The 25,246-nt window shown below is 37.5% G+C and overlaps 1 protein-coding gene across 1 annotated transcript in view; it reads right to left on the bottom strand.

Annotated features, from left to right (window-relative positions):
- Nucleotides 1–20,184, bottom strand: part of LOC101391014 (membrane-spanning 4-domains subfamily A member 4A-like) — a 31,184-nt gene extending 11,000 nt beyond the window's left edge. The window contains exons 1-5 of the mRNA XM_087422855.1: nt 20,070–20,184; nt 12,806–12,965; nt 11,606–11,743; nt 8,443–8,499; nt 7,087–7,245 (exon numbers count right to left, since the gene is read on the bottom strand). Coding sequence (XP_087278981.1) covers nt 7,087–7,245; nt 8,443–8,499; nt 11,606–11,743; nt 12,806–12,949 — 498 coding nt within the window. The 5' untranslated portion in view covers nt 12,950–12,965; nt 20,070–20,184. The remainder of the gene's footprint in view (nt 1–7,086; nt 7,246–8,442; nt 8,500–11,605; nt 11,744–12,805; nt 12,966–20,069) is intronic.
- Between the last annotated feature and the right edge of the window lie 5,062 nt (nt 20,185–25,246).

The raw sequence follows: 25,246 nt of genomic DNA, 5'->3' as shown, positions 1-25,246 counted from the left end.
CGAAGAATACACGTTCTTTTCAAATGCACATGGAACATTCTCCAGGATTGATCACATATTAGGCCACAAAACAAGTCTCCATAAATTTAAGAAGATTGAAATAATACCAAGCATCTTTTCTGACCACAACGGTATGAAACTAGAAATCAACTATAGGAAGAAAATCAGAAAAGCCACAAATACATGGAGATTAAACAAAATGCTACTGAACAATGACTGGGTTAATGAAGAAATCAAAGAAGAAATCAAAAAATACCTGGAGACAAATGAAAATGAAAATACGACATGCCAGAATTTATGGGATACAGCAAAAGCGGTTCTAAGAGGGAAGTTTATAGCGATACAGGCCTATCTCAACAAACAAGAAAAATCTCAAATAAACAATCTAACAATGCACCTAAAGGAACTGGAAAAAGAAGAACAAACAAAGCCCAAAATCAGTAGAAGAAGGGAAATAATAAAAATGAGAACAGAAGTAAATGAAATAGAGACCAAAAAAACAATAGAAAAATTAATAAAACCAAGAGCTGGTTCTTTGAAAAGATCAACAAAATAGACAAACCTTTAGCTAGACTCACCAAGAAAAAAAGAGAGAAGGCACAAATAAGTAAAATCAGAAATGAAAGAGGAGAGGTTACAACAGACACCTCAGAAATACAAACGATTATAAGAGAATACTATGAAAAGCTATATGCCAACCAATTCGACAATCTGGAAGAAATGGATAAATTCTTAGAATCATACAACCTTCCAAAACTGGATCAAGAAGAAGTAGAGAATTTGAATAGACCAATCACCTGTAAGGAGATCGAAACAGTAATCAAAAACCTCCCCAAAAATAAAAGTCCAGGACCAGACGGCTTCCCTGGGGAATTCTACCAAACATTCAAAGAAGACTTAATACCTATCCTTCTCAAACTCTTCGAAAAAATTGAGGAGGGGGGGAAGCTCCATAACTCATTCTACGAAGCCGACATTACCCTGATACCAAAACCAGACAAGGACAACACAAAAAAAGAAAATTACAGGCCAATATCACTGATGAACATCGATGCGAAAATCCTCAACAAAATACTAGCAAATCGCATACAACAATACGTTAAAAAGATTATACACCATGATCAAGTGGGATTCATTCCAGGTATGCAGGGATGGTTTAACATTCGCAAATCAATCAACGTAATACACCACATTAATAAAATGAAGAACAAAAATCACATGATCATCTCAATAGATGCAGAGAAAGCATTTGACAAGATCCAGCATCCATTTATGCTAAAAACTCTGAATAAAATGGGTATAGAAGGAAAGTACCTCAACATAATAAAGACCATATATGAGAAACCCACAGCTAATATCATCCTCAATGGTGAAAAACTGAAAGCTATCCCTCTAAGAACAGGAACCAGACAAGGATGCCCACTGTCACCACTCCTATTTAACATAGTTTTGGAAGTCCTAGCCAGAGCAATCAGGCAAGAGAAAGAAATAAAAGGGATCCAAATTGGAAAGGAAGAAGTGAAACTGTCACTATTTGCAGATGACATGATTTTATATATAGAAAACCCTAAAGAATCCACCAGAAAACTTTTAGAAGTAATAAATGAATATGGTAAAGAAGCAGGATACAAAATCAACATACAAAAATCAGTTGCATTTCTATACACTAACAACGAAGTAGCAGAAAGAGAAATTAAGAATACCATCCCATTTACAATTGCAACAAAAAGAATAAAATACCTAGGAATAAACTTAACCAAAGAGGTGAAAGATCTGTACACCGAAAACTATAAAACATTTCTGAAAGAAATTGAAGAAGACACAAAGAAATGGAAAGATATTCCGTGCTCTTGGATTGGAAGAATTAACATAGTTAAGATGTCCATACTTCCTAAAGCCATCTATAGATTCAATGCAATCCCTATCAAAGTTCCAACAACATTTTTCACAGAAATAGAACAAAGAATCCTAAAATTTATATGGAACAACAAAAGACCCGAATAGCTAAAGGAATCCTGAGAAAAAGAACAAAGCTGGAGGTATCCCACTCCCTGATTTCAAAATATACTACAAAGCTATAGTAACCAATACAGCATGGTACTGGCACAAAAACAGACACACAGATCAATGGAATAGAATCGAAAGCCCAGAAATAAACCCACACATCTATGGACAGCTAATCTTTGACAAAGGCTCCAAGAACATACAATGGGGAAAAGAAAGTCTCTTCAACAAATGGTGTTGGGAAAACTGGACAGCCACATGCAAAAAATGAAAGTAGACCCTTACCTTACACCATACACAAAAATTAACTCCAAATGGATTAAAGACTTGAATGTAAGACCTGAAACTATGAAACTTCTAGAAGAAAACATAGACAGTACGCTCTTCGACATCGGTCTTAGCAACATCTTTTCAAACACCACATCTGACCCGGCAAGAGAAACAATAGAGAAATATACAAATGGGACTACATCAAACTAAAAGCTTTTGCACAGCAAAGGAAACCATCAACAAAACGAAAAGACAACCTAACAATTGGGAGAAGATATTTGCAAACCATACATCTGATAAGGGCTTAATCTCCAAAATATATAAAGAACTCATGCATCTCAACAACAAAAAAACTACCAACCCAATTAAAAAATGGGCAAAAGACCTGAACAGACATTTCTCCAAAGAAGATATACAGATGGCCAACAGACCCATGAAAAGATGTTCCAAATCACTAACTATCAGGGAAATGCAAATCAAAACTACAATGAGATATCACCTCACGCCCGTCAGAATGGCTATAATTAACAAGACAGGAAACAACATGTGTTGGAGAGGATGTGGAGACAAGGGAACTCTCATACACTGCTGGTGGGAGTGCAAACTGGTCGCCACTATGGAAAACAGTATGGAGATTCCTCAAAAAATCAAGGATAGAACTACCATATGATCCAGCTATTCCACTGTTGGGTATTTATCCAAAGAACTTGAAAACACCAATTTGCAAAGGTACATGCACCCCTGTGTTCATTGCAGCGTTATTCACAATAGCCAAGACTTGGAAGCAACCTAAGTGCCCATCAAGGGACGAATGGATAAAGAAGCTGTGGTATATATACACAATGGAATACTACTCAGCCATAAGAAACGATGAAATCCAGGCATTTGTGACAACATGGATGGACATTGAGGGTATAATGCAAAGTGAAATAAGTCAGAGGGAGAAGGTCAAATACCGTATGATTTCCTTCATTAAGTAGTAGATAATAACAACAATAAAGAAACACATAGGGACAGAGATTGGATTGGTGGTTACCAGAGGGGAAGGGGGGAGGGAGGAGGGTGAAAGGGATAATTCAGTACATGTGTGGTGATGGGTTGTAATTGGTATTTTGGTGGTGAACATGATGTAGTCCATGCAGAAATTGAAGTACAATGATGTACACCTGAAATTTTTACAATGTTATAAACCAATGTTACTGCAATAAACAAAAAATTTATATAAAAAAAAATAATAAAATGACCTGATGTTTGATCAGAAAAAAAAAAAATAAATAAAATAAAAAAAAAAAAAACAAAAAAAAAAAAACAAATACATTAAAAAGATAGTACACCATGATCAAGTGGGATTTATTCCAGGTATGCAGGGATGGTACAACATCCACAAATCAAGGTACAACATCCACAAATCAATCAGCGTGATACACCACATTAATAAAATGAAGAATAAAAATCACATGATCATCTCAATAGATGCAGAGAAAGCATTTGACAAGATATAGCATCCATTTATGATAAAAAATAAAACTCTGAAAAAAATGGGTATAGGAGGAAAATACCTCAACATAATAAAGGCCATTTATAACAAACCCAGCTAATATCATTCTCAGTGGAGAAAAACAGAAAGCTATCCCTCTAAGAACAGGAATCAGACAAGGATGCCCACTTTCACCACTCCTATTCAACATAGTATTGGAAGTCCTAGCCAAAACAATCAGGCAAGAAAAAGAAATAAAAGGGATCCAAATTGGAAAGGAAGAAGTAAAACTGTGACTATTTGCAGATGACATGATTTTATATATATTGAAAACCCTAAAGAATCCACCAAAAGACTTTTAGAAATAATAAATGAATACAATAAAGTTGCAGGATACAAAATCAACATACAAAAATCAGTTGCATTTGTATACACTAACAACAAAATAGCAGAAAGAGAAATTAACAACTCAATGCCATATACAATTGCAACAAAAAGAATAAAATACCTAGGAATAAACTTGACCAAAGAGGTGAAAGATCTGTACATGGAAAACTATAAAACATTGTTGAAAGAAGTTGAAGCAGACACAAAGAAATGGAAAGATATTCGTGCTCTTGGATTGGAAGAATTAACAGGATTAAAATGTCCATACTTCCTAAAGCAATCTACAGATTCAATGCAATCCCTATCAAAGTTCCAACAACATTTTTCACAGAAACAGAACAAAGAATCCTAAAATTTTTATGGAACAACAAAAGATCCCAAGCTAAAGGAATCCTGAGAAAAAAGAACAAAGCTGGAGGTATGACACTCCCTGATTTCAAAATATACTGCAAGGCTCTAGTAACCAAAAGAGCGTGGTACTGGCACAAAAACAGACACAGAGATCAATGGAAGAGAATCGAGAACCCAGAAATAATCCAACACATCTAGGGACAGCTGATTTTCCACAAGGGAGACAAGAACATACAATGGAGAAAGGAATGTCCCTTCAATAAATGGTGTTGGGAAAACTGGACAGCCACATGCAAAAGAATGAATGTAGACCATTATCTTACACCGTACACAAAAATTAACTCAAAATGGATTAAAGACTTGAATGTAAGACCTGAAACCATGAAACTTCTCAAAGAAAACAAAGGCAGTACACTCCTCGACATTGGTCTTAGCAACATATTTTCAAGTGCCATGTCTGACGGGGCAAGGGAAACAACAGAAAAAAATAAACAAATGGAAGTACATGAAACTAAAAAGCTTCTGCACAGCAAAGGAAGCCTTCAACAAAACAAAACAACAATAAAACAAAAACATTTGTTTATGGCAATGGAAACCATCAACAAAAGGAAAAGACAACCTAAGAATTGGGAGAAGAAATTTGCAAACCATATATCTGATAAGCAGTTAATATCAAATATATATAAAGAACTCATACATCTCAACAACAAAACAACTAACAACTCAATTAAAAAATGGGCAAAAGATTGGAACAGACATTTCTCCAAAGAAGATATACAGATGGCCAACAGGAACATGAACAGATGTTCAACATCATTAACTATCAGGGAAATGCAAATAAAACTACAATGAGATATCACCTCACACCCATGAGAATGGCTCTAATTAGTGAGAGAGGAAACAACAAGTGTTGGAGAGGATGTAGAGAGAAGGGAACTCTCATGCACTGCTGATGGGAGTGCAAACTGGTGCAGCCACTGTGGAAAACAGTATGGAGATTCCTCAAAAAATTAAGAATAGAACTACCATATGATCCAGCTATTCCACTGCTGGGTATTTATCCAAAGAACATGAAAATATGAATGCGTTAAGATACATGCACCCCTATGTTCATTGCCGCATTATTCACAGTAGCCAAGACTTGGAAGCAACCTAGGTGCCCATCAAGGGACGAATGGGTAAAGAAGATGTGGTATATACACACAATGGAATACTACTCAGCCATAAGAAGCGATGAAATCTGGTCATCTGTGGCAACATGGATGGACCTTGAGGGTATTATGCTAAGCAAAATAAGTCAGAGGGAGAAAGCTAAATATCGTATGATCTTACTCATAAGTAGAAAATAAAAACAACAACAAACAATCACATAGAGACAGAGATTGGATTGGTGGTTACTAGAGGGGAAGGGGGAAGGGAAGAGGGCAAAAGGGATGATTAGGCCCATGTGTGTGGTGATGGACTGTAATTGGTCTTTAGGTGTTGAACATAATGTAATCTATACAGAAATCGAAATATAATGACGTAGTCCTGAAATTGATATAATGTTCTAAACCAGTTACCGGAACTAAAAAAAAAAAAAAAGAAATCTCAAGGGTAGTAAATTATTTTAGTAAAGTCACTGACGTGGCTATTTTGGTGTGAATATATGGCACTCAAGAGACACCTAGGATTAGCTAGGAATGAAGAAAAGGCAATGCGATTGATCTGCATGAGAAGTTAGGAAGAATGCCGAGTTTCCAAATTTGGGTGAAGAAAGGAGACAATGAGAGAAAGAACTAAGTAGCACAGTGAAAGGCTGGAAGTTCATATGGAGAGGAGATAACAGAAAATTCAGTGGTGTTGAGAATGGCTAATAGACTTTTTAGTAATAAAGATTTCATTGCATTTTAGTCTGCTATGGGTTCAGCAATAACTCTTCCTTCCCACACTTACCCTAAACCTCAAGAAGTTTTACTACCTACAAAATTTTGTGTAAGTCATTTGGAGAATAAAGCAATGAGGATAATATCTAGAGGAAGGCAAGTGGCACAGGAAAGTACTAAAATACAGAATAGAGATTGAGAATTCGCCAGGAGCTAGAGGTTGAGGCCAAAAGTGCTTAATCTTACATGAACATCCAGAGATGTCGGGAGGGATACTGGGTTATTCACCATTTGTCAGATAATATTCAAAACACTTTCATTTTATTAGTAGAGAACGAGGTAACTAGATCAGGCTCCATCAGGAAGCCCTGGGACGTACAGAGACTGACATCTGGTCTCCATTTTTAGAGTGGAGACAGTACACACTTACTGGTGTTTTGAAATGAAACAGGAAAAGTTATGCAAAATGCTTAGCACAATAATAATTACAAAGTGGGTGTTCTATAACTGTGAGCTTTCTTCCCACTTGTTCTCATCACAGTTGGAGAAGGAACAAAGAGAGAGATGAGATGTGGGCCTGAATCCTAAATAAAGGATTGCCCTGATTCTCAATCACTTCCCACTTCCCAAAGTGATTCATCAATTAGGGGATACTGATTGTTACTTTTGCCAGAGCCAGGGTTCTTGTGTCTTCTTTCCACCACAGTATCTCATGAATGAGAAAGCACTAACCATTAACATAGATACGAGCATGGAACAATTCTCCGAACTCTGAGTATAGTTACAATAAAAGTAATGGGATGAAAAAAGAATCATGCTGATCATAGTGAGTATGATCCCTGCTGCAGCAAAGACAGAGCTGGTGATGTTCACTCCTAGGCTCCCTTGGACCTAGAAAGGAATGAAAATCAATTCAACAATCCAAGAACATCCTCAGATATGTCTCCATCGATCATTTTACGCCCACTACATCTTGTCCAACCCAGTCCATCTTCTCTATCTTTATTAGTGCAATAGTCTCCTAACTTTTCTCTTTCCTTATAGAAGTTTCAACTCTAATCTCCTGCCAAAACACAAATATGATCCTGTTATTCCCATGCTTAGATCCTTCAGATGACTCCCATGGGCACATGACAACAACTCCAATCTCCTAAGCAAGGCTTTCAATACCCTTCACACTTGAGCTGGACAGTCCTGTCCGTGTGTAACTCCTACCATCTTCTGTTCCAGGCGCCTGACTTATTATTTTCTAAATGCTACTTGTCTCTCATGCCCCTATGCCTTTTATGTATTATCTCCCTTTGCTGTGTATTCCTTTTCCTACATGATCTTTTCTCAGTGAAGCTATGGAGGCTTTTTATAAGAACTAAAATTCCACAAGTATGAGAAGTTTAGTGTGGCTGTTGCAAGTGGTAGATTCTAATGATTACGGTTCTATCTAGAAGAGATGTTAGGAAGACAGATTGAGGTCACATTTGGAAAAGCTGTGTTGATTGTCTCCCTAGTTTGATATTTATCCTTTAAGTGAAGAAAACTCCAATTTGGCCTTTAGCTAGGAAAAACATTTGTTGAGATCTGGGCTTTTGCCTTTTATTGGCTTTGTGAAAGACAGATTGACATGAAAGCTTTGTTTTAAATTTGCTTCTTCTTATTTAACAGCCTTATTTTGAATTTCTTTCATTGTAAATTGAATCAAAATCCTTTCTGCATATAGTTGGAATACATATTTTCATCAATAAGTCAATAAATATGAGGCAACACCATCAGTTGGTGCCACTGTAATGGGCGACTGGATCTCAAGGTGTAGGTTTTCTATGACTGACCCATTTTACTTTTCCTCTCAGGAATTCTCTGTATTTTCATAAAGAATCTCGCAGCACTACTTCCCCAAACTATTCATTCTGATGTCCGTAATTCTATTATCAGCCAATTATTTATTGCAATTTTTGAAAGACCCATCAAACTAGGTAAAACTTACCATCTCTTCTGATTTTTTAAAAACAAACAAAATTTATTTTCTATTCTGGGGGAATACTTACGTGGTTAATCCTTCCTCTTTTGGAACAAAAAAGAGGAAATGTCACTCACCAGACCTCTCGTAGTTCTGGTTCCTGCTGCAATTGACAAGGATCCTGAAATAAGAAACTAATAACGAGAAGAAAAATAAAAGTAAAATACTTTAAACAAATATCTGAGGTCATAACTTTATAAAACTTATCCCAAAATGTGATAAGTATGTTCAACAGACCAGTGATATGAGAAGAAACACAAAAGTTTGTAAATAACTTTCCCATTTTCCCAGAAACAACAGAGAATTTCTACCAGATGGATTCACAGGAGAATTTATCAAGGCTTTCAGAAAATGTCTAACTGTGATGGTATTTAAACTGTTTGAGAGTATTGAAATATAAAGAAAGCTTCTCAATTCCTGATATGAAGTAACTCTAATACGGTACCAAAATTTAGTAAGGTATTACAAGGGAAAAAACCAAATGATTATTTTCATTTAAAATGACTATTAAAAGTTGTAAATAAAATAGTAGCAAAAAAATTTTTTAAATTTTGTATTAGATGATGATTAGAATACACTATTTCATTTGACTCCATCAATTGGGTAATTATTTTTCATTTAGCTAAAATGACTGGAGTGCAGTTGATAGGATTCCCTGCCTTAAACTATTTAACTATTTGAGTTTCTGGGTTTGCTTTCCAAATTTGATTTCAGAAGTTTCAAAAAGTCTGTCTTAATACCAAAAAAAGACTGATCTAAAGAAGCAGTTTGATAAATTTATTCAACAAATTTCTAAATACCAAGACAGAGAGATGATTAATGTAAACTAAGTCTCCTCTGGAAAAAAATAGGAGGGAGAGTCACCCGTCATACTATATGAAACTAATCAGGAACATGTGGAGTATTTCTTCAAATGTCTAGATTTTTTAATATTTAAATATTTTTGTAATTTATGAAATTAATGGATTTAAGTGGAAAACTCACATGTTAATTGCTATTTATGTTTACAATCTTGATAAGACATTTAATAGAATTAAACATTATTATTGACAAACATTATTTATAAAACATGAAGAGCTGCATTTTCTATAACTTGATAGACTATCTGTCTCTGTCTAAAATCTTTATCATGTTTAATGAGGAAACACTAAGGCTATTTCATTAAAGTCAAAATCCAGATAGAGAGGTAGACTATTATGTATTACTATTCTTAGGACATTAAAAAAATGATTATATAAGAAAAATATTTGAAGCAAATGATTAAAATTAGTGTTATTTAAATATGAATATGTTATACTGCAAACATCCAAGATTATCAACTAAAAAGTATTATAAACTCTAAGAAGATTCAGTAAGGCACATCATTATATGCAGACGATATATATATTATAAATATGTGTGTGTTTTTGTGTTTGAAGATAGAATTTAATGAGAACTTCATTTACCACAGCAAAAATATATAAATTTTCTGAGAGAAATAAACTTAACAAGGAATGTGGAAGATATATAGAAATAAAACTTGAACAAATAGACTAATGTGGGAATAATTTTACAGGATTGTGATAAAGGACATATAGCTCTACTGGAGACTAAAAGGCCAAAAGTAAGAGAAATTTGTGATTGGTTCTTGGTGGTGGTCCTTATATTATATAAGGGAGATAAAGGAGGCACTGCACAGGTGAGGTTTGGAAATAAGGTTGAAAGAATAACTGAAGGTAGCAACAAAAATGCTCCAGCAGTTGAGCAAAAGCTAATCTAGTGGGATTCCTACAATAGTCTGAGTGATGCCTCAGTTGACAGACACAGCTCCTGCAGTTCCTGATAAACTACTGAAAATGTATAGAAGGCATAAATTATGAAAACTCCTTTCCAAAGTGGTCTTGAAAAGGAAATGAAAAGGGAAGCAGAAAACTAGAGTGGTTAGATGCATGAAATACTGGAATTAGACAGACCCTATTTGAGCCCTGATTCCCATACCAAATAATTATGTGATCTTGGTCAAGTTACTTCATCTCTCTAACTCCCAACTTCTTCATCCATAAAATTAGGACACTGATAAATCCTCTCTCAGATGTTTGTGAATGATTGTTTGAAATGGAATGGCACATAGTAAGCACTTAGCGGAATGTCCAGATCATAGTAAGAGATTAATAAGAGCTAATATTGACATCAGTATGATCAGATATATAAAGCATTGCACCACTGCCCAGAAATAGAACAGCATTGGCTGTTCTTCAAAGCATGCAGTTTTTCTATAAACAGGCAACGGGGCACAAAAAGCCAGCTCATTACAGACATTAAACTTTAAACTATCTCATTCTCAACTTTGTAGATCAATGGGACTCTACAACACTTGAATAGGTTCCCTGATTCTAACACAAACCCAGTTTATAAATATCTTCTCCTCTTGTCAGTAGGTAAAACTTGATATTTTATACTCCATTTATACTCTCAATTTGCAGAGAAACTCTCTTGCATTGTGTTCTGGGGTAAATTTTCAAACTTTCTTACATTTTAATTTAATTTCAATTATAGTTATTGTTATTAAACTTAACAGACAAAATTTATCTAACGACAGTTGCATTTGTTAAGCTAATCATTTGCTAACACTTGATAGTTGACTATAAATTGCCTGCATATCAGCCATGTCTTCTCTTCTCCCTTGCTAACAAAATCCTCATTTTGTTCAGACTCCCATGAGCTTCAATGAATCCTTCCCACCCATAGAGATAAATCTTGAGTAGATCAATCCAATAATGGCAAATCCATGACCTTTGCCCGTAGTTGTCTTGGGAATATAAAATATTTATGCATTACAAAACATTTATGAACAATGAGATGTGCCAACAAGTCTGATACGGTATGCCAGCAGTCCTCAATGGGGTTACCATAATGAGGTAACTCCTGAATTAACCAACCCTGGAAATGACTAGCTACCAGGCTTCTTGTTGTGAAATAATCAAGGCTTTCAATATTTAGTACATTATGGTTTGGATTTTTGGTACATGTTGCTGTAATATATATTAACTGATACATATTAAATATTTAACCTGTCTTTCTTTCTATGAGTTTTATATTATTATCCTCACTTAAATATGAGAAAATTGAATCAAACAGAGTTTAGAGATGTTTCTCAAAGTTATAGAACTACAAGATAGGGTTAGGATATGATTCCAAAGCTCAGGATATTAACAACTATGTCATGTTGTCCCCAAGTATATCAGAAGGTATTCTGCTCACCATCACTGACCCCCAAACAGTGTACCCGGTGTACACTGATAAAGGACAGTTATAATAACTTCCATTAAATAACAACGTGGCAGTAATCATTATTATTCCCAAGCTGAAGTTCATCAGGGCAATCAGGATCTGCACAACCTAGAAATGATGAAGAAAGTAAAAATTGATTATCTACCACAAAAATGGGGCCCAAGCCACCCCCTTTCAAACCACTAAGTCACCCTTACTCTCTAGCTTTTGAAATCATCAGATGGTCTTCTTGATATTCCCCTGTCACTTTTCTTTCATATAAAAAACTGAGGATATATTAACTTACTAAAATTATCTCTTGGTATGTTTATCCCAATTGCCTCAATAATTTCAAGATTAAAAAGAGTGTACCAGGACCTACCCAGAGATGCTTCACTGATACCTGTCCACGACGCTATTCCTACCAAACTGTTGCTCTGCTTTGCACATGCTCAGACAGGAGTGATCCAGAAATTAGGAAACAAACATTCTAGCATGGAGGAGTAGTCTAAGGAAGGAGAGCATGTACAGGGGAAGCCAAAGAGAAGAGCAATATGCCATTTTAGTGGGGTCCTGGATGTGAGCACACGAGTGAATACAGGGGTATAAAATAGAGAAGTTGGAGTACATTACCCCATGGCATTGAAAGGGACCCAAAGTGTCACGATGAATTTGTCCTATTGTTGTAAACGTTAGGCTAGAGATAATCCTCTATATTCACTGTCCTTCCACCTGCACTAACCTTTCTTTCTTCAAACCATCCATTCCTTTTTAGGCACATCCACCTGAGACTCCAGACAGAAATGCACAGAGGATAGAGGAAGGCTAAGAAATTTCCCCAGAGAGAGATGGTAACAATATGGTGCCATCAGCTGTCAGGAAGGTCTGTTGATGGGACACCAGCTGGTGCACGTGTGGCCTTTTCTTTTGCTACTCTTCCATGCTGAAGTTAAATACAGTTATCATGGATGACCCACAACCCTAGAGTAGATCGGAAGTCACTATGTTTTAAATACAACTAATCAGAAGCACGATGTAATAGAATATTGTATCATTTTTCAAGTGATAGGGACTGAACACCAAATGGCTGATGTATTATGAAGCTAATGAGACAGAGTATTTGGTGTTAGATCTGGTCCCTTGCGATTCTACAACATGATTGGTCTTCTCCCAGATCCACAACTGACTTACCCCGAGGACTTTTGGTTCCCCCTTTAAGAACTTCTCTGGCATCCCTTTCCATAGATACGCATTTAGAGAAGCATGATGTCCCGGCTGGTACACACCAGGGCCAGCCTTTGGTGTGGTCTGTTCCATTCCTTGCATGGTTGTCATGGCAGCAGAAAAGGTGCTGCAATAAGAAATGTAATTTAGGAAGTGGTCTTGGAAATGTGAGAGCAACTTCTGGGTCTACATGCTCTTCCTCTATTATGACAGCTGTTAGAACATCTTCACAAAATGTCATCATTTTATAGACCAGCCAGGAAACTAGAACAAGGAGAGAGGGAGAGAGATTGAGAGAAATGCCATGTGACATCAAGATGCTACAAAATATTAGAGAGAGGGACGTGTGGACAGAATTGAGACAAATATGCTGGGCCCCTCAAATTAGGAAAATGTCTTCCAGTTCATATAACAAGTCTGCACTCAGGTTTTATCTCTATCCCCATTGCTGCATATTTCGTTGATTATAGACGTTTCCCCTTTGAAATATAACTTTTTTTGTCTTTTTTTTTTTTATCAGGGAACGATTGGCCCTGAGCTAACATCTGTTGCCAATCTTCCTCTTTTTTTGTTTTTTTCCTCCCAAAGCCCCAGTACATAGTTTTATATCTAGTTTTTCTATGTGAACCACCTCCACACCATGGCAGCTGACAGAGGGGGCTGTGGTTCTGTGACTGGGAAGTGAAGCTGGGCCGCAGAAGTGGTGAGCACCAAACTTTATCCACTAGGACATCAGGGCTGGCTCAAAAGACAACTTTTTAAATACTAATAACCTGCACAGAATCCTCTGTATTGCAATTTACTGCATTTTGTAGTTTTCCTTTTCTAACCAGAGCAGTGACATTCTCAGAGCTGGAAACCTGGGGTTCATCTTTACTAAATACAATTTGTGTAATCTTGGATTTTACCCTACGAACTCTGGACTTTGGGGATGGAATTTATGATTCTGAGTCGTATCCCTGGCACCAAGAACACAAATCTCTTGTCTCACTAAAATGCTTTAAATCCTGACTTGCCAATGAATTGCAACGATGTATAAAATTATCTTTCTGAGACTCAAAGCACGAACATGATATTTTTATGCTACTTTCTCTCCTCAATATAGTAACCCCAATCAGGTTATGTGGAGATAGGTCTAAGTCAAATGAATATTTGTATCTACTCATTTGAATCCATAGTCAGATGTTGTATGGCTTACTTCCATAAATTTTGAGGGAAGTAAAACTTGGTAAGACTATGCCGAGCCACAATCAATTCTGGTAACATTTATGCTTCATTGGTGCTCTGAAAAGTCTCAAGATTGGAGATGTGTGCCCTTTCATTGGTAGTACAAAGTAAAGAATGTTCTAGTAGCAGAAATTTTGTATGTACTGGAAAAGAATTCAGACTTTTCTAGAAAGGGTTATTAACCTATATTTATATTCAGTAGGCCAAAGCAACTACATTATTAGTTATAAAGCAATAAAACTGATGGAAATCAGAAAAAAGTGAGTTAATTTTAAAGATAGAGAAAAAATGTCCAAATGAAAATAAAATATTACTCATTTAAAACATTTATTTAATTTTTGTTAAATATACATTCCAAGTTCCAGAAAGCAGTAAAATGAAAAGTACATAATAGCAAATCATAAAATAATGAGTAAAGTAAAAATGAAAAAAATAAGTAGACAGAAAAATATAGTTAATTCACAAGCAATATTTAATGTAAAGGAGATTAAAATAGTTAAGATCAAGAAGTAAAGAAGAGTATGTAACCAAAAAGTCAATGTTTCTTCTTCTGTTCTACAAAATTTCCAAAATCAATTCGGAGACAGAAATTTGGAGCTCCATTTTGAAACTGGAAACAACTAAAATCCCCATTACTCAGGTGAAATGACTGTCAAAAACAACAAAGATAGCATGGGAATGAAGTTAGGGGTAATGTAGAGAGAGTATGAAGGGCACAGGACACTATGACCACACATTTTCAGAGTACACTTCTCAAAGATAAGAGGCTCACTGAGGTATAAAACATATATTAATTTTTATAATCCTGTGAATGAATGCACCAGTTGATAGCTGTGGCTTCCCTGGAGAAGTACAGTTCTGAGAAGTCTAAGGCAGGAATAAAAGAGAAATCACATCAAAAAGCTAAGAAGTGGGTTATGTAATTTTTCAGTGAAGAGAGGAAAATGTTATGAGAAAACAAATGAATGGTAATTAAAAAGTAAATGTAATCCATTAACTAAAAAGCAAGAAAGGAAATCAAATGAGTAGAAAAATAAGTGTGACCAACAGAAAGAGAAAATATGGTAGAGAGAAAAGCACCTCCAGAATTGCAGAGCAAGGGTGTGAAAATCTACTCCTCATTAAAAACAATGAGAACACTGGAAAAAATTGTCAAAATCAACTTTTTCAGAACTCTGGACATTAACCAAGATCTTGCAACAATCCCAGGAGCATTTATTCAAAGAAAATGTCTGAATCTAAGTAAGAATATTGAGCTTTGTCATTTTTTTATGGTAAAATATTCACAGCCTATAATCTACCATTTTAACCAGTTTTAAGTGTGCAGTTCTATAGCTTTAAGTATATTTACATTGTTGTGCAAACATTCCCACCTCCATCTCCAAAACTTTTTCAACTTCCTCAGCTAACCGTGTACCCATTACATCCTAACTCCACATGTCCACCGCTCCCCAGCCCTTGGCAACCACCATTCTACTTTCTGTCTCTATGAATTTAACTACTCTAGGAACCTCATATAAGTGGAATCATGCAACATTTGTTCTTTTGTGACTGGCTTATTTCACTTAACAAAATGTCTTTCAAGTTCACCCATATTGTAGCCATGTGTGAAAATTTCTTTTCTTTTTAAGGCTGAATAACATTCCATTGTATGTATAAACCACATTTGTGTATCCAGTCATCAGCCTATGGACACTTAGGTTACATCCACCTTTTGGCTATTGTGAATAACATTGCTACGTACATGGCTATAAAATTATCTGTTCAAGTCCCTGCTCTCACTGTGTTAGGGTATATATCCATAAGTGGAATTGTTGGATCACATTACCATAAGGGAATTCTAAGATTAACTTTTTGGAAGTCACTATACTGTTTTCCACAGTGTTGGCACTATTTTGTGTCCCCATCAGCAGTGCACAAGGGCTATAATTTCTCCACATCCTTGCCAAGCTTCTTAGTGTCTGGGTGTTTTTTTGTTTTGTTTTTGGGCTTTTTTTTTTTTTTTTGACAATAGCCTTCCTAATGGCTGTGAAGTTGTATCTCATTGTGGGTTTAATTTATAGGTTCCTAATGGCTAGTGATGTTGAGCATCTTTTAATGTGATTCTTGGCTATTTGCATATCTTCATTGGAGAAATGCGTGTTCAGTTATTTTACCCATTTTTGAATCAGGTTTTTTGTTTTTTTTTGTGTTGAGTTCTTTATATATTCTGGATATCAATTCCTTATCAGATATACGATTTGCAAATATTTTCTCCATTCCATGGGTTGCCTTTTCACTCTGTCGATAGTCTCCGTTTATGATCAAAACTTTCTAATTTTGATGAAGTTCAACTTATCTATTTTTTGTTGTTGTTGCTCGTGCTTTTGGTGTCATATCCAAGGAATCATTGCCAAATTTAATGTCATGAAAATTTCGATGTACGTTTTTTTCTAACAAAGTGCACACAAAAACTTGTATGCACATTTTGGTAGCAGCATTATCCTTAAGAGTGAAAAGGGGGAAACACACCAAATATTCTTCCCTTCACCAGACTAGTATAGTGGATCTCCTTAAGCAAAGAGGCTCTGGAATTCTACCACCTGGAATTCAATCCGGCTCTGCCACTTTTTACTCAAGGTACTTAATCTTGTGTTTCTAGAACTCTATACTGTAAATAATAGTGCCTACGTCTTGTGGGAATTTAATAATGAGATAATGCATTTAAATCAGTGCATTTCAATCATGAACACTAAATAGATATTTACTATTGTTATTGTTGTTACTACTGTTATTTACCCATTTTTTGCCTTTATATATAGAATATAAACTTCCTGTGACACTTCAGCCACTCAAGGACCTGCTAGTGAGGGACTTTCTTTCTGACATCCTCTTGCACCAACCTACTCCTGCCTTAGGGGAGGTGGAGAGGCAGAGGAGAGTGTTTTACATGATTAGTTAGAGCTTGTTATTCATTGTGCCTTGTGGTCAGTGGTTGAGTCTCCATCTCCTTTGTAGTTTTTCTCAAAGATTGCTCAGAAAGGTCAGGGTTGTCCTCTGTTTTCTACCCTCATGGAATATGCTACATACACGACTATGTAGAGGCAGGCCAGGCGACTCTCCTCTTTATCTTGCAGTCTGTCCCAATGATAACTGGGTTCGTAAGGTAGGTAACAGATTATATGTTGTTGAGTAGGTGTGTTCACACTTTTCTGTATATTTGAGCATCCCCTGAGCAGAACGCAATGTCTCAATTTAAACAAAAGAAAATAAAATGGGTAGCTTTCTTTTTGGACTTCAAACTAAGCCACATTCTCTAATCCAGTTTATCCTGAGAGATCTGTCCCTCTGAGCATAATTTAAAGTCCTTATAATAAAGCCCATAATTTGATATTCATTTAGCAACTTGTCCCAGAGAGGAATAGTGAGAATTTTCACTTCAAACATTAGAAGACCTACACAAAAGACATCCAGCCTTCCTCAACACTTTTTTTTTTTCAAAAAATTAACGATGCAATGAAAAGTATGTAGATGAGATTATTTCAGAGTGCTACAATTAGTTCCTAATATAGAATGGCAAAAGCTAAAGGTAACAAGAACCATAAGAGAATTATGAGATTCCAAGTGTTTTTCTTAGGCCTAATAATTAGCTCAGTTGTCCATGTTAAAAAACCTGGTAGTTTGTCATTGATACTTTCTCTTACTCACCCTTATGTCTAAATCAGTCCTGTTCTTCTGACCCTACACAACCATTTCAACTCTGGGCACTTCCACAACCTCAGACCAAGCTATCATGCAATTTTCATCAGGAATATTCTCAAATCCTCTTAATCTTCTCCTGTGTCCACTTGAGAGCACGTATGTCTGGTTCATTCTCCACCTTGTAGGCAGAATGTTCATGTTAAAGTGCAAAAACAATCCTGTCACCCTCCCCTCAAATATCCTCCCCTGCCATCCCAGTGCCCTTACTATAAAGTAATTGTGTGGGTAATGTAGCTGATTGGAGAAACTCTGCTACTTCAGCCCACATCCACTCTCCTAACCTTACATTGAATCTCTCTCCTTTTATTTGTGAAGCCACAGATACATTTGACTTATTTTAATACTTCCAGAGCAGCAATTTCATTCCTACACGGGGACACTTGCGGGTCTCGAACCCATTGGCAAGAGTGTTCCACCCCTCCCACAGCCTCCCTGCAACAACAACAACACCCCCCACAGGATTTGATCTTGTCACATACTGACAGTATTGAACAGTCTCTGTCTTCTCTCGGGTACAACTTGCCACCTCCTCCACTCCCCACACATGGCTGACTTGACCTATGATTGTAAGCAGGGGTTTAAGAAATCTTAGTGATCTCTCTCTTACATCATGGAGACTAAAATTGTTGTAAGGTAAGTACCAACGATTCTTCTTAATCCAGCTGAATATATACCGGAGTTGACTTCTCTTCAATGCAAAGGAAACTCTGCATTGGTCTCTCAGACATACCTTCAGACTGAGGATTTAGGAAGCATAGGTTCAGTCTTATCAAACATCGCTGGTGGTTTCCCTCTATGTGTAATAAGGCCGTGACTTTCTCCAGAGTAGACACTGTATTAACATAATGTTTTCAAATGACTCTTATGTTCTTTCCGTAGTTCTGTGTTAACATACATCAGGTCTTGGTCACTCAGGCCTGGTGCTCTGTCCTTATTAAAAACCTGGCTATAAATTTATGTAACGGGTCCTACCTTCACTGCATAGAAATCCATGTGTTACTTACCTAGGGAAGGTAAATTCCCCAAAGACAAAAATTTGTGATTATTTTCCTGGGCTTAACTCTCATATATTCAAATATATAGGAGACCAAAACAACAGGAAACATTGGATAGACATGAGGTATAATTCTTCCAGATTTGAGAAGACTCTGAATGCTAGTCTTGTCCCATCATCTGAGACATACATTGGGACATTGAGAACTACAGCGTCTTTTTGGTGGTTGTTGTTCCTGTTACAAATGTGGAAAAACCTAGAAAATGCCCCATGTCTTCCACTGGCTACAATCTCCTTGTTGATCAGCATCAAGATCTATCATTTTTTCCTTATTTTTGTGTCACTATCGCCCTCATGGGTCACAGTTTCCAAGGAGGGAGCATGAGGAAGATGGTCTGAAGGAGCCGCATCTCCTATGTGTAAAACTTATGAAATAGAACAGAGGGCTAAAAGCAGGCCTGAACTTGGATGGTTTGATGGAGGATGATGACGGTAATGTAGAAATGGTGACCTGGGCACAGAAAAGGCCTAGATTAGGAAGCAAGTAGTCTGGGTTCTACTCCTAGCTCTTTTACTGACTGGTGTGACTCAGGATAAGTTCTGTCCTTTCTCTGGGTTTCCTTTACCTCATCCAAGGAAAGAAGTCTTTGGGCACAACTGCCTTCAAGCTTCTTTCTGATCCCAAGAATGCTAAGAATTTACCAATTCTCTTTCATTAGTAGACTTCCTCGTGAGCAGCCTCAGTTTCTGCCTTGGGTGTCTCATGAATGGTGCCAAAGATAATGGGAGAACTTGCTCAGGCCACAGTCCATATTGGGGACCCCACCTTTGCTATACAACGTCTCCACCAAATTCTGCATGTGGCAGATTTTTTTTTAAATGTTGAATATAAAATTAACATGTCAGAGACAGATAAAGACCATGGGAGACTGGCATCAAGAGTACATGTAATAATTAGTCAACAGTGTTAAATATTGCTTTCATGTTCCTGATAGCCTGGGGGTTTAGAGAAGAAAAGTAACTAAAACAACCTCATCCAGCATCAGCTGTCAGGAGCCTGTCTTTACCCCATCCTCTATAGCAAAGACTGTTCCCCAAACGCCCAAATCGTACAGTTAAAGGTGCACTCAACCCACCCCAACATGGAATACCAGCTTGTGCCATGGGAGGTGACCTCGTCCTCTCCCATTCCACTCTCAAGGATCTTAAAACCAGTAGATGAGAAAACCTTCAGCCCAAAAGTCCCAGAAGTCATGTCCCTGGACCTACCTTTCTTCAAGCCTGCAACGTCTGCGTGTGTCTAATGAATGCCAGAGATGCTGGGCAAGTGCCTTTAGTCCAGATACAATCACTTTCCCCCACTCCACACCTCACTCAGTCTAAATCTGAATCCCTCTCCAAACAGTTTTTCTAAATCCAAAAGGCGGTGCTAAGTATTTCTGACATGCACAGCTAGTTCCTTTTTTATGTCGGAAGTGTTAACTGAGTCTGTGTCCCTAATATGGGTGTGGATGTCAATTGTGAAATTTGCTGAATGAGCAGTGACTGCCTCATACAGTCTTTTTGTGTGTGTGTGTGTGTGTGTGTGTGTGAGGAAGATCAGCCCTGAGCTAACATCCATGCCGATCCTCCTCTTTTTGCTGAGGAAGACCAGCCCTGAGTTAACATCTATTGCCAATCCTCCTCCTGGTTTTTTTTTTTTTTCCCCAAAGCCCCAGTAGAAAGTTGTATGTCACAGTTGCACATCCTTCTAGTTGCTGTAAGTGGGACGTGGCCTCAGCACGGCCAGACAAGTGGTGCATGGGTGTGCGCCCGTGATCCGAACCTGGGCTGTCAGTAGCAGAGCGCGTGCACTTAACCACAAAGCCACGGGGCTGGCCCACCTCATACAGTCTTTTATAGGAAAATAATGGTGGTTATTACCACCGTTAGTGGTATATCAGTGTATGTAGAGGAGATCAGTGGAGATCAGTGGTAGATGGTTTACTGCATGTCAGACTCTGCTCAAAGGTCTTTATATACACAAACTAATTTAATGGAATTTAAAATCATTTGAAATGCTCTTTTCACTGTTTCACACATTCCCCTTGTCTCTCTAGAAAACTTTGTATTGCCATTCTATACATAATTTAAATGTATTGTTTACATGAAATTCCACCATTAGAGATAAATGTCTATAAATTGCCAATAAGTTGGTTGCATGGCAATAATTAATATGGCACTTTCCTAAATCAAAGAGAAAGCTGGTCTCATAGAAAAAGCCTAGTCTTTGACTAAGACAAACCCAATACCAATCATTTATTGCATGCCTTTGTTATTTCTCTGAACCTACAATTCCTCATTTGTAATATAAAATCAATACTTACTTTACATGGAGGAGGAAAGCAAAGTCGTGTTCAGTTCTCTTTTATTCAACACATCCTTAGAGAAAAATTACTATCAGCCAAGAGGTGTGCTATATACTGCAGATCAAATGGTGAAAAATGAGAGTCTCAGCCCTCAATGAGCTTATAGGTTATGGGGCATACAGACAAGTGAACATACCATCATAATCCAGGATAATCAGTTCCCTGCAAGGTAAAGAAGAGTATTCTAGGAGAGCTTATAGAAGGATCAATTAATCTGACTTTGGTGATGCAGAGGAGACTTCCTGGAGAAGGGGACATCTAATTGGAGACTTGAATGAATAAGAGACAGACAAATGAAAGGAGAGTTAGACAAAGGAGAGTAAGAGGTTTCCAAATGGAGTCAACAGAATGAAGAAAAGCCATCTCTGTTTGTAGGCACCTTTTTAAAATTAAAGCACAATTCTTCCAGTCACCATGGAAACAGACTTAGTCTCCCACTCTGTAAAATTAGAAAACTGGCAAATATTGTAAACTATACTGGTGGACATTGGATAGTAGTCAACGCAGGGAGTTCAACACTGAGAAAATGGCAATAGATGTGAATATAACAATTGCTCTGATTTTCTTCATGAAGGAACTTTCCAGACCGTTGTCAAGGAGATGGATTCCTACAGATCTTACTGTACTGAGAAGATAGAAATCAGAGTTTGAGGGAGCTGAGACAGCCAGAATTAGTGAGTAATGAATCATTAAGGAGGTAGCCACACAGGGGCAGAGTTCCTGAAATCTGCAAGAGAGTCCTTTGAAATTCGTTGTCAAATAGTATTCATTTACAGGCTGAAATTTGTTGAAAAGTCCAATCAAAGAATAACCAAGTAGTTAGGTAGTTGTAAGCTGAATGATCATCAGAATGCACACAGAGCTGGGAGACACTCAAGTTCCAACCAGTTGGAATGCAGAGTCTTCCATGGATTCTCAGGGTGTAGAGTAAAACCTCCAGGAAAGTTTTTGTTACTGAACACAAACAGAGGGTTTACCGGCCACACAGGAGGGCCAATATCTGGAAGGCCAGGCTATGTCAAGGGAAGAGGTTTATTATCCAAAGGCAGCCAGACAAGGAGATGGGAGTTAAAACTCAGAGCCACCTCCTTGAAGGGAAAAAGCTAAGGGGTTTTAGGCAGGGGTAGGGGAGCATGTAGCCCTGGGGGCTGAAGTTGTAATAGTCCTCTATGCAGACTCAACTGTCTTTCATATTTCTTCATGGATCTCGTGCAAATTCGGGGGAGTTCTATGTGTTGCATGCAGTGGATTATTAGCACGGGATGTCTCAAGTTTGCAATTGGTCATTTTAGCTTATCCAAGCTCCTGCATGCTTAGTCAGGCAGGAGTGCTGTTGGCAAGCTACTTTCTGATCAGTGGTCCTCTTGTTATTCTGCAAACTCAACTTAGAAACTTTGGTTACTTTGTTTCCCATGTTAACTTTGTGGGTACAAGGCAGGGTTTCACTCGAACCCAGGGAAATTGAACTCTTTCGTCCTCGGTTTCATTATGCCTTAATAATATATCTAAACTAGCCAAGAGTAATAACAAGTCCAAACCCTCCCTAAAAAGGCTTTAAAAAGTCCCAGAAGAATCAAACTGGAATTCAAGTAACTGCTTACTAGAAATACAGTGTAACACTCTGAAAAAAGAAAATTTGAGCACTCAACCACAATAGAAATGACAATATCCAGCATCCAATAAAAAACTATTATGCATGCTAAGAAGCAGAAAAATGACGATAACCAGGAGAAAAATCAATCGATAAAAACATACCTTTAAATTACTGAGAAGTTTAAAAGGGCATGATGTGAAATGCAGGCAGTCTTCTTTAAGTTCTTGCTCTAATAGCCTGGGTGTTCATACAAAGTTTTTACAGTTAAAAATGCACTACTCTTAAGACTGCTTAGATAAATATAAACACAAAGAGGGTCGTGTATGCAAAAATTCTCACCAAAGGAAGACATTCTTTGGCCATTTTACTTTACTTTCTTCTTGGTTTTTAATAACTTTCGTGTTTTTTTTTTTTCTTTTGCTGAGCAAGATTGGCCCTGAGCTAACATCGGTTGCCAATCTTCCTCTTTGCTTGAGGATGATTGTTGCTGAGCTAACATCTGTGCCAGTCGTCTTCTATGTATGTGGGATGCCAGCACAGTGTGGCTTGATGAGCAGTGTGTAGGTCCACACCCGGGATCTGAAACTGTGAACCCCACGCCACAGAAGTGAAGCATGGAAACTTAACCATTACCCCACTGGGCCGGGTCACTTTGGCCGTTTTAAATAAACCCAAAGCAATAGCTCAGCGAATATGAGTGTAGGCTATTATACAAAATCCCAGAGATAGTGAAGAATCAAGTGATGTAGGATCTTGTAGGGCTTAGTATGAGCTTTAGCTTTTATTCTGAATCAGAGAGAAAGCCATTGGAGGATTTTGCCCATTTATTGTGATACTTGTATTAGACTACAGTATTACACTACTATTAAAATAGGTCTATTTTAATTTCTTTATATATTTAAAACTTAAGAGATTGGCCCAACCCAAGGCATTGATCCAACTCCAGGGACACTTTGATTCAGACACTCAACCGACATTGTTAGGAACTGATCTTTCCTTGGACCTCTCAGTTCTGCTCTTCTCTGTGAGCATTTGTCTCTTATAAGACTCATACAGTAGCATGAAGCCTGCTAATAGCAGCAGATTTATTCTCACAGCTCAACATCCTCACAAGCCCAACAGGAAGGAGAAAAGAGGGAGACTCTCTTTCCTGGTCAGTGAAGCAAAAATGCTGAGATTAGCTTTGATTGAAAATGTCAGTCATTCATGTAATTGGTTTTATTTAGTCACAAGGCTATGTGACACAGGAACCAGTCACTCTCAGTGAGCTGATGTAATTCTGCCATTGCCCAGATCTAGGATAGCTGAGAGTATAGTCAGCATAAATTGGGAGTAAGGGAATGGTGGTTCCTTAGAGGAAATTCAGACCATGATTATCAGAACAAATGAGAATAAATGCTGTGTACCAAAAGCTATAAAATATAAATGAAGTATTGGAGAAAAAAGTAATAAGTGAGGAAGGGAAAATGGGCAAGGGACCTGACTAGACATTTCTACAAAGATGAAAAATGGCCAACAGATATAAGAAAAGGTGCTCAACATCCCTAATCATCAGAGATATGCAAATCAAAACCACAATGAAATATCACCTCATACCTGCTTGGGTGGCTATTATCCAAAAGAGAAGGGCCGGCCCCGTGGCATAGTGGTTAAGTGCGTGCGCTCCACTGCTGGCTGCCCGGGTTCGGATCCCGGGCACACACCAATGCACTGCTTGTCAGGCCATGCTGTGGCGGCGTCCCATATAAAGTGGAGGAAGATAGGCACAGATGTTAGCCCAGGGCCAGTCTTCCTCAGCAAAAAGAGGAGGACTGGCATGGATGTTAGCTCAGGGCTGACCTTCCTCACAAAAAAAAAAAAAAAAAAAAAAAAAGACAAGAGAAGGGGCTAATTCCATGATGTGGTGATTATGTTTGCGTGGTCCTTTTCAGCAGCCTGTGTTCACGGGTTCAGATCCTGGGCATGGAACTTCACCACTCATCAGCCATGCTGTGTGGTCGAACCACATACCAAGTCGAGGAAAATTAGCACAGATGTTATTTCAAGGCTAATATTCCTCAGGCCAAAAAAAAAAAGAAAAAGATTGCCATGTTAGCTCAGGGGGAATCTGCCTCAAAAAACAAAACAAAAAAAAAGCCAGACAAGAGATACTAATTGTTGTTGAGGATGTGAAGAAAACAGAACATTTTTATACTGTTGTTGGGAATGTAAATTGATACAGCCATGATGGAAAAGAGGATGCACGTTTCTCAAAAAATTAAAAATAGAATTACCTTATGATCCTCCAATCTCATTTCTGAGCATATAGTCAAAGGAAATGAAATCACCATCTTGAAGAGGTATCTGCGTTCCCTTGTTCGTCGTGGCATTATTCACAACAGCCAAGACGTGAAATCAACCTAAGTGACTGTCAGCTGCTCAACACATAACAAAATATTGTGTGT

This window comes from Ceratotherium simum, chromosome 34 (genome assembly GCF_057802395.1).
Source record: "Ceratotherium simum simum isolate JZ-2026a chromosome 34, ASM5780239v1, whole genome shotgun sequence".
Lineage (NCBI taxonomy): Eukaryota > Metazoa > Chordata > Mammalia > Perissodactyla > Rhinocerotidae > Ceratotherium > Ceratotherium simum.
The sequence above is the reverse complement of the archived record's forward strand: the minus strand, read 5'-3'. Positions and strand labels throughout refer to the sequence as shown.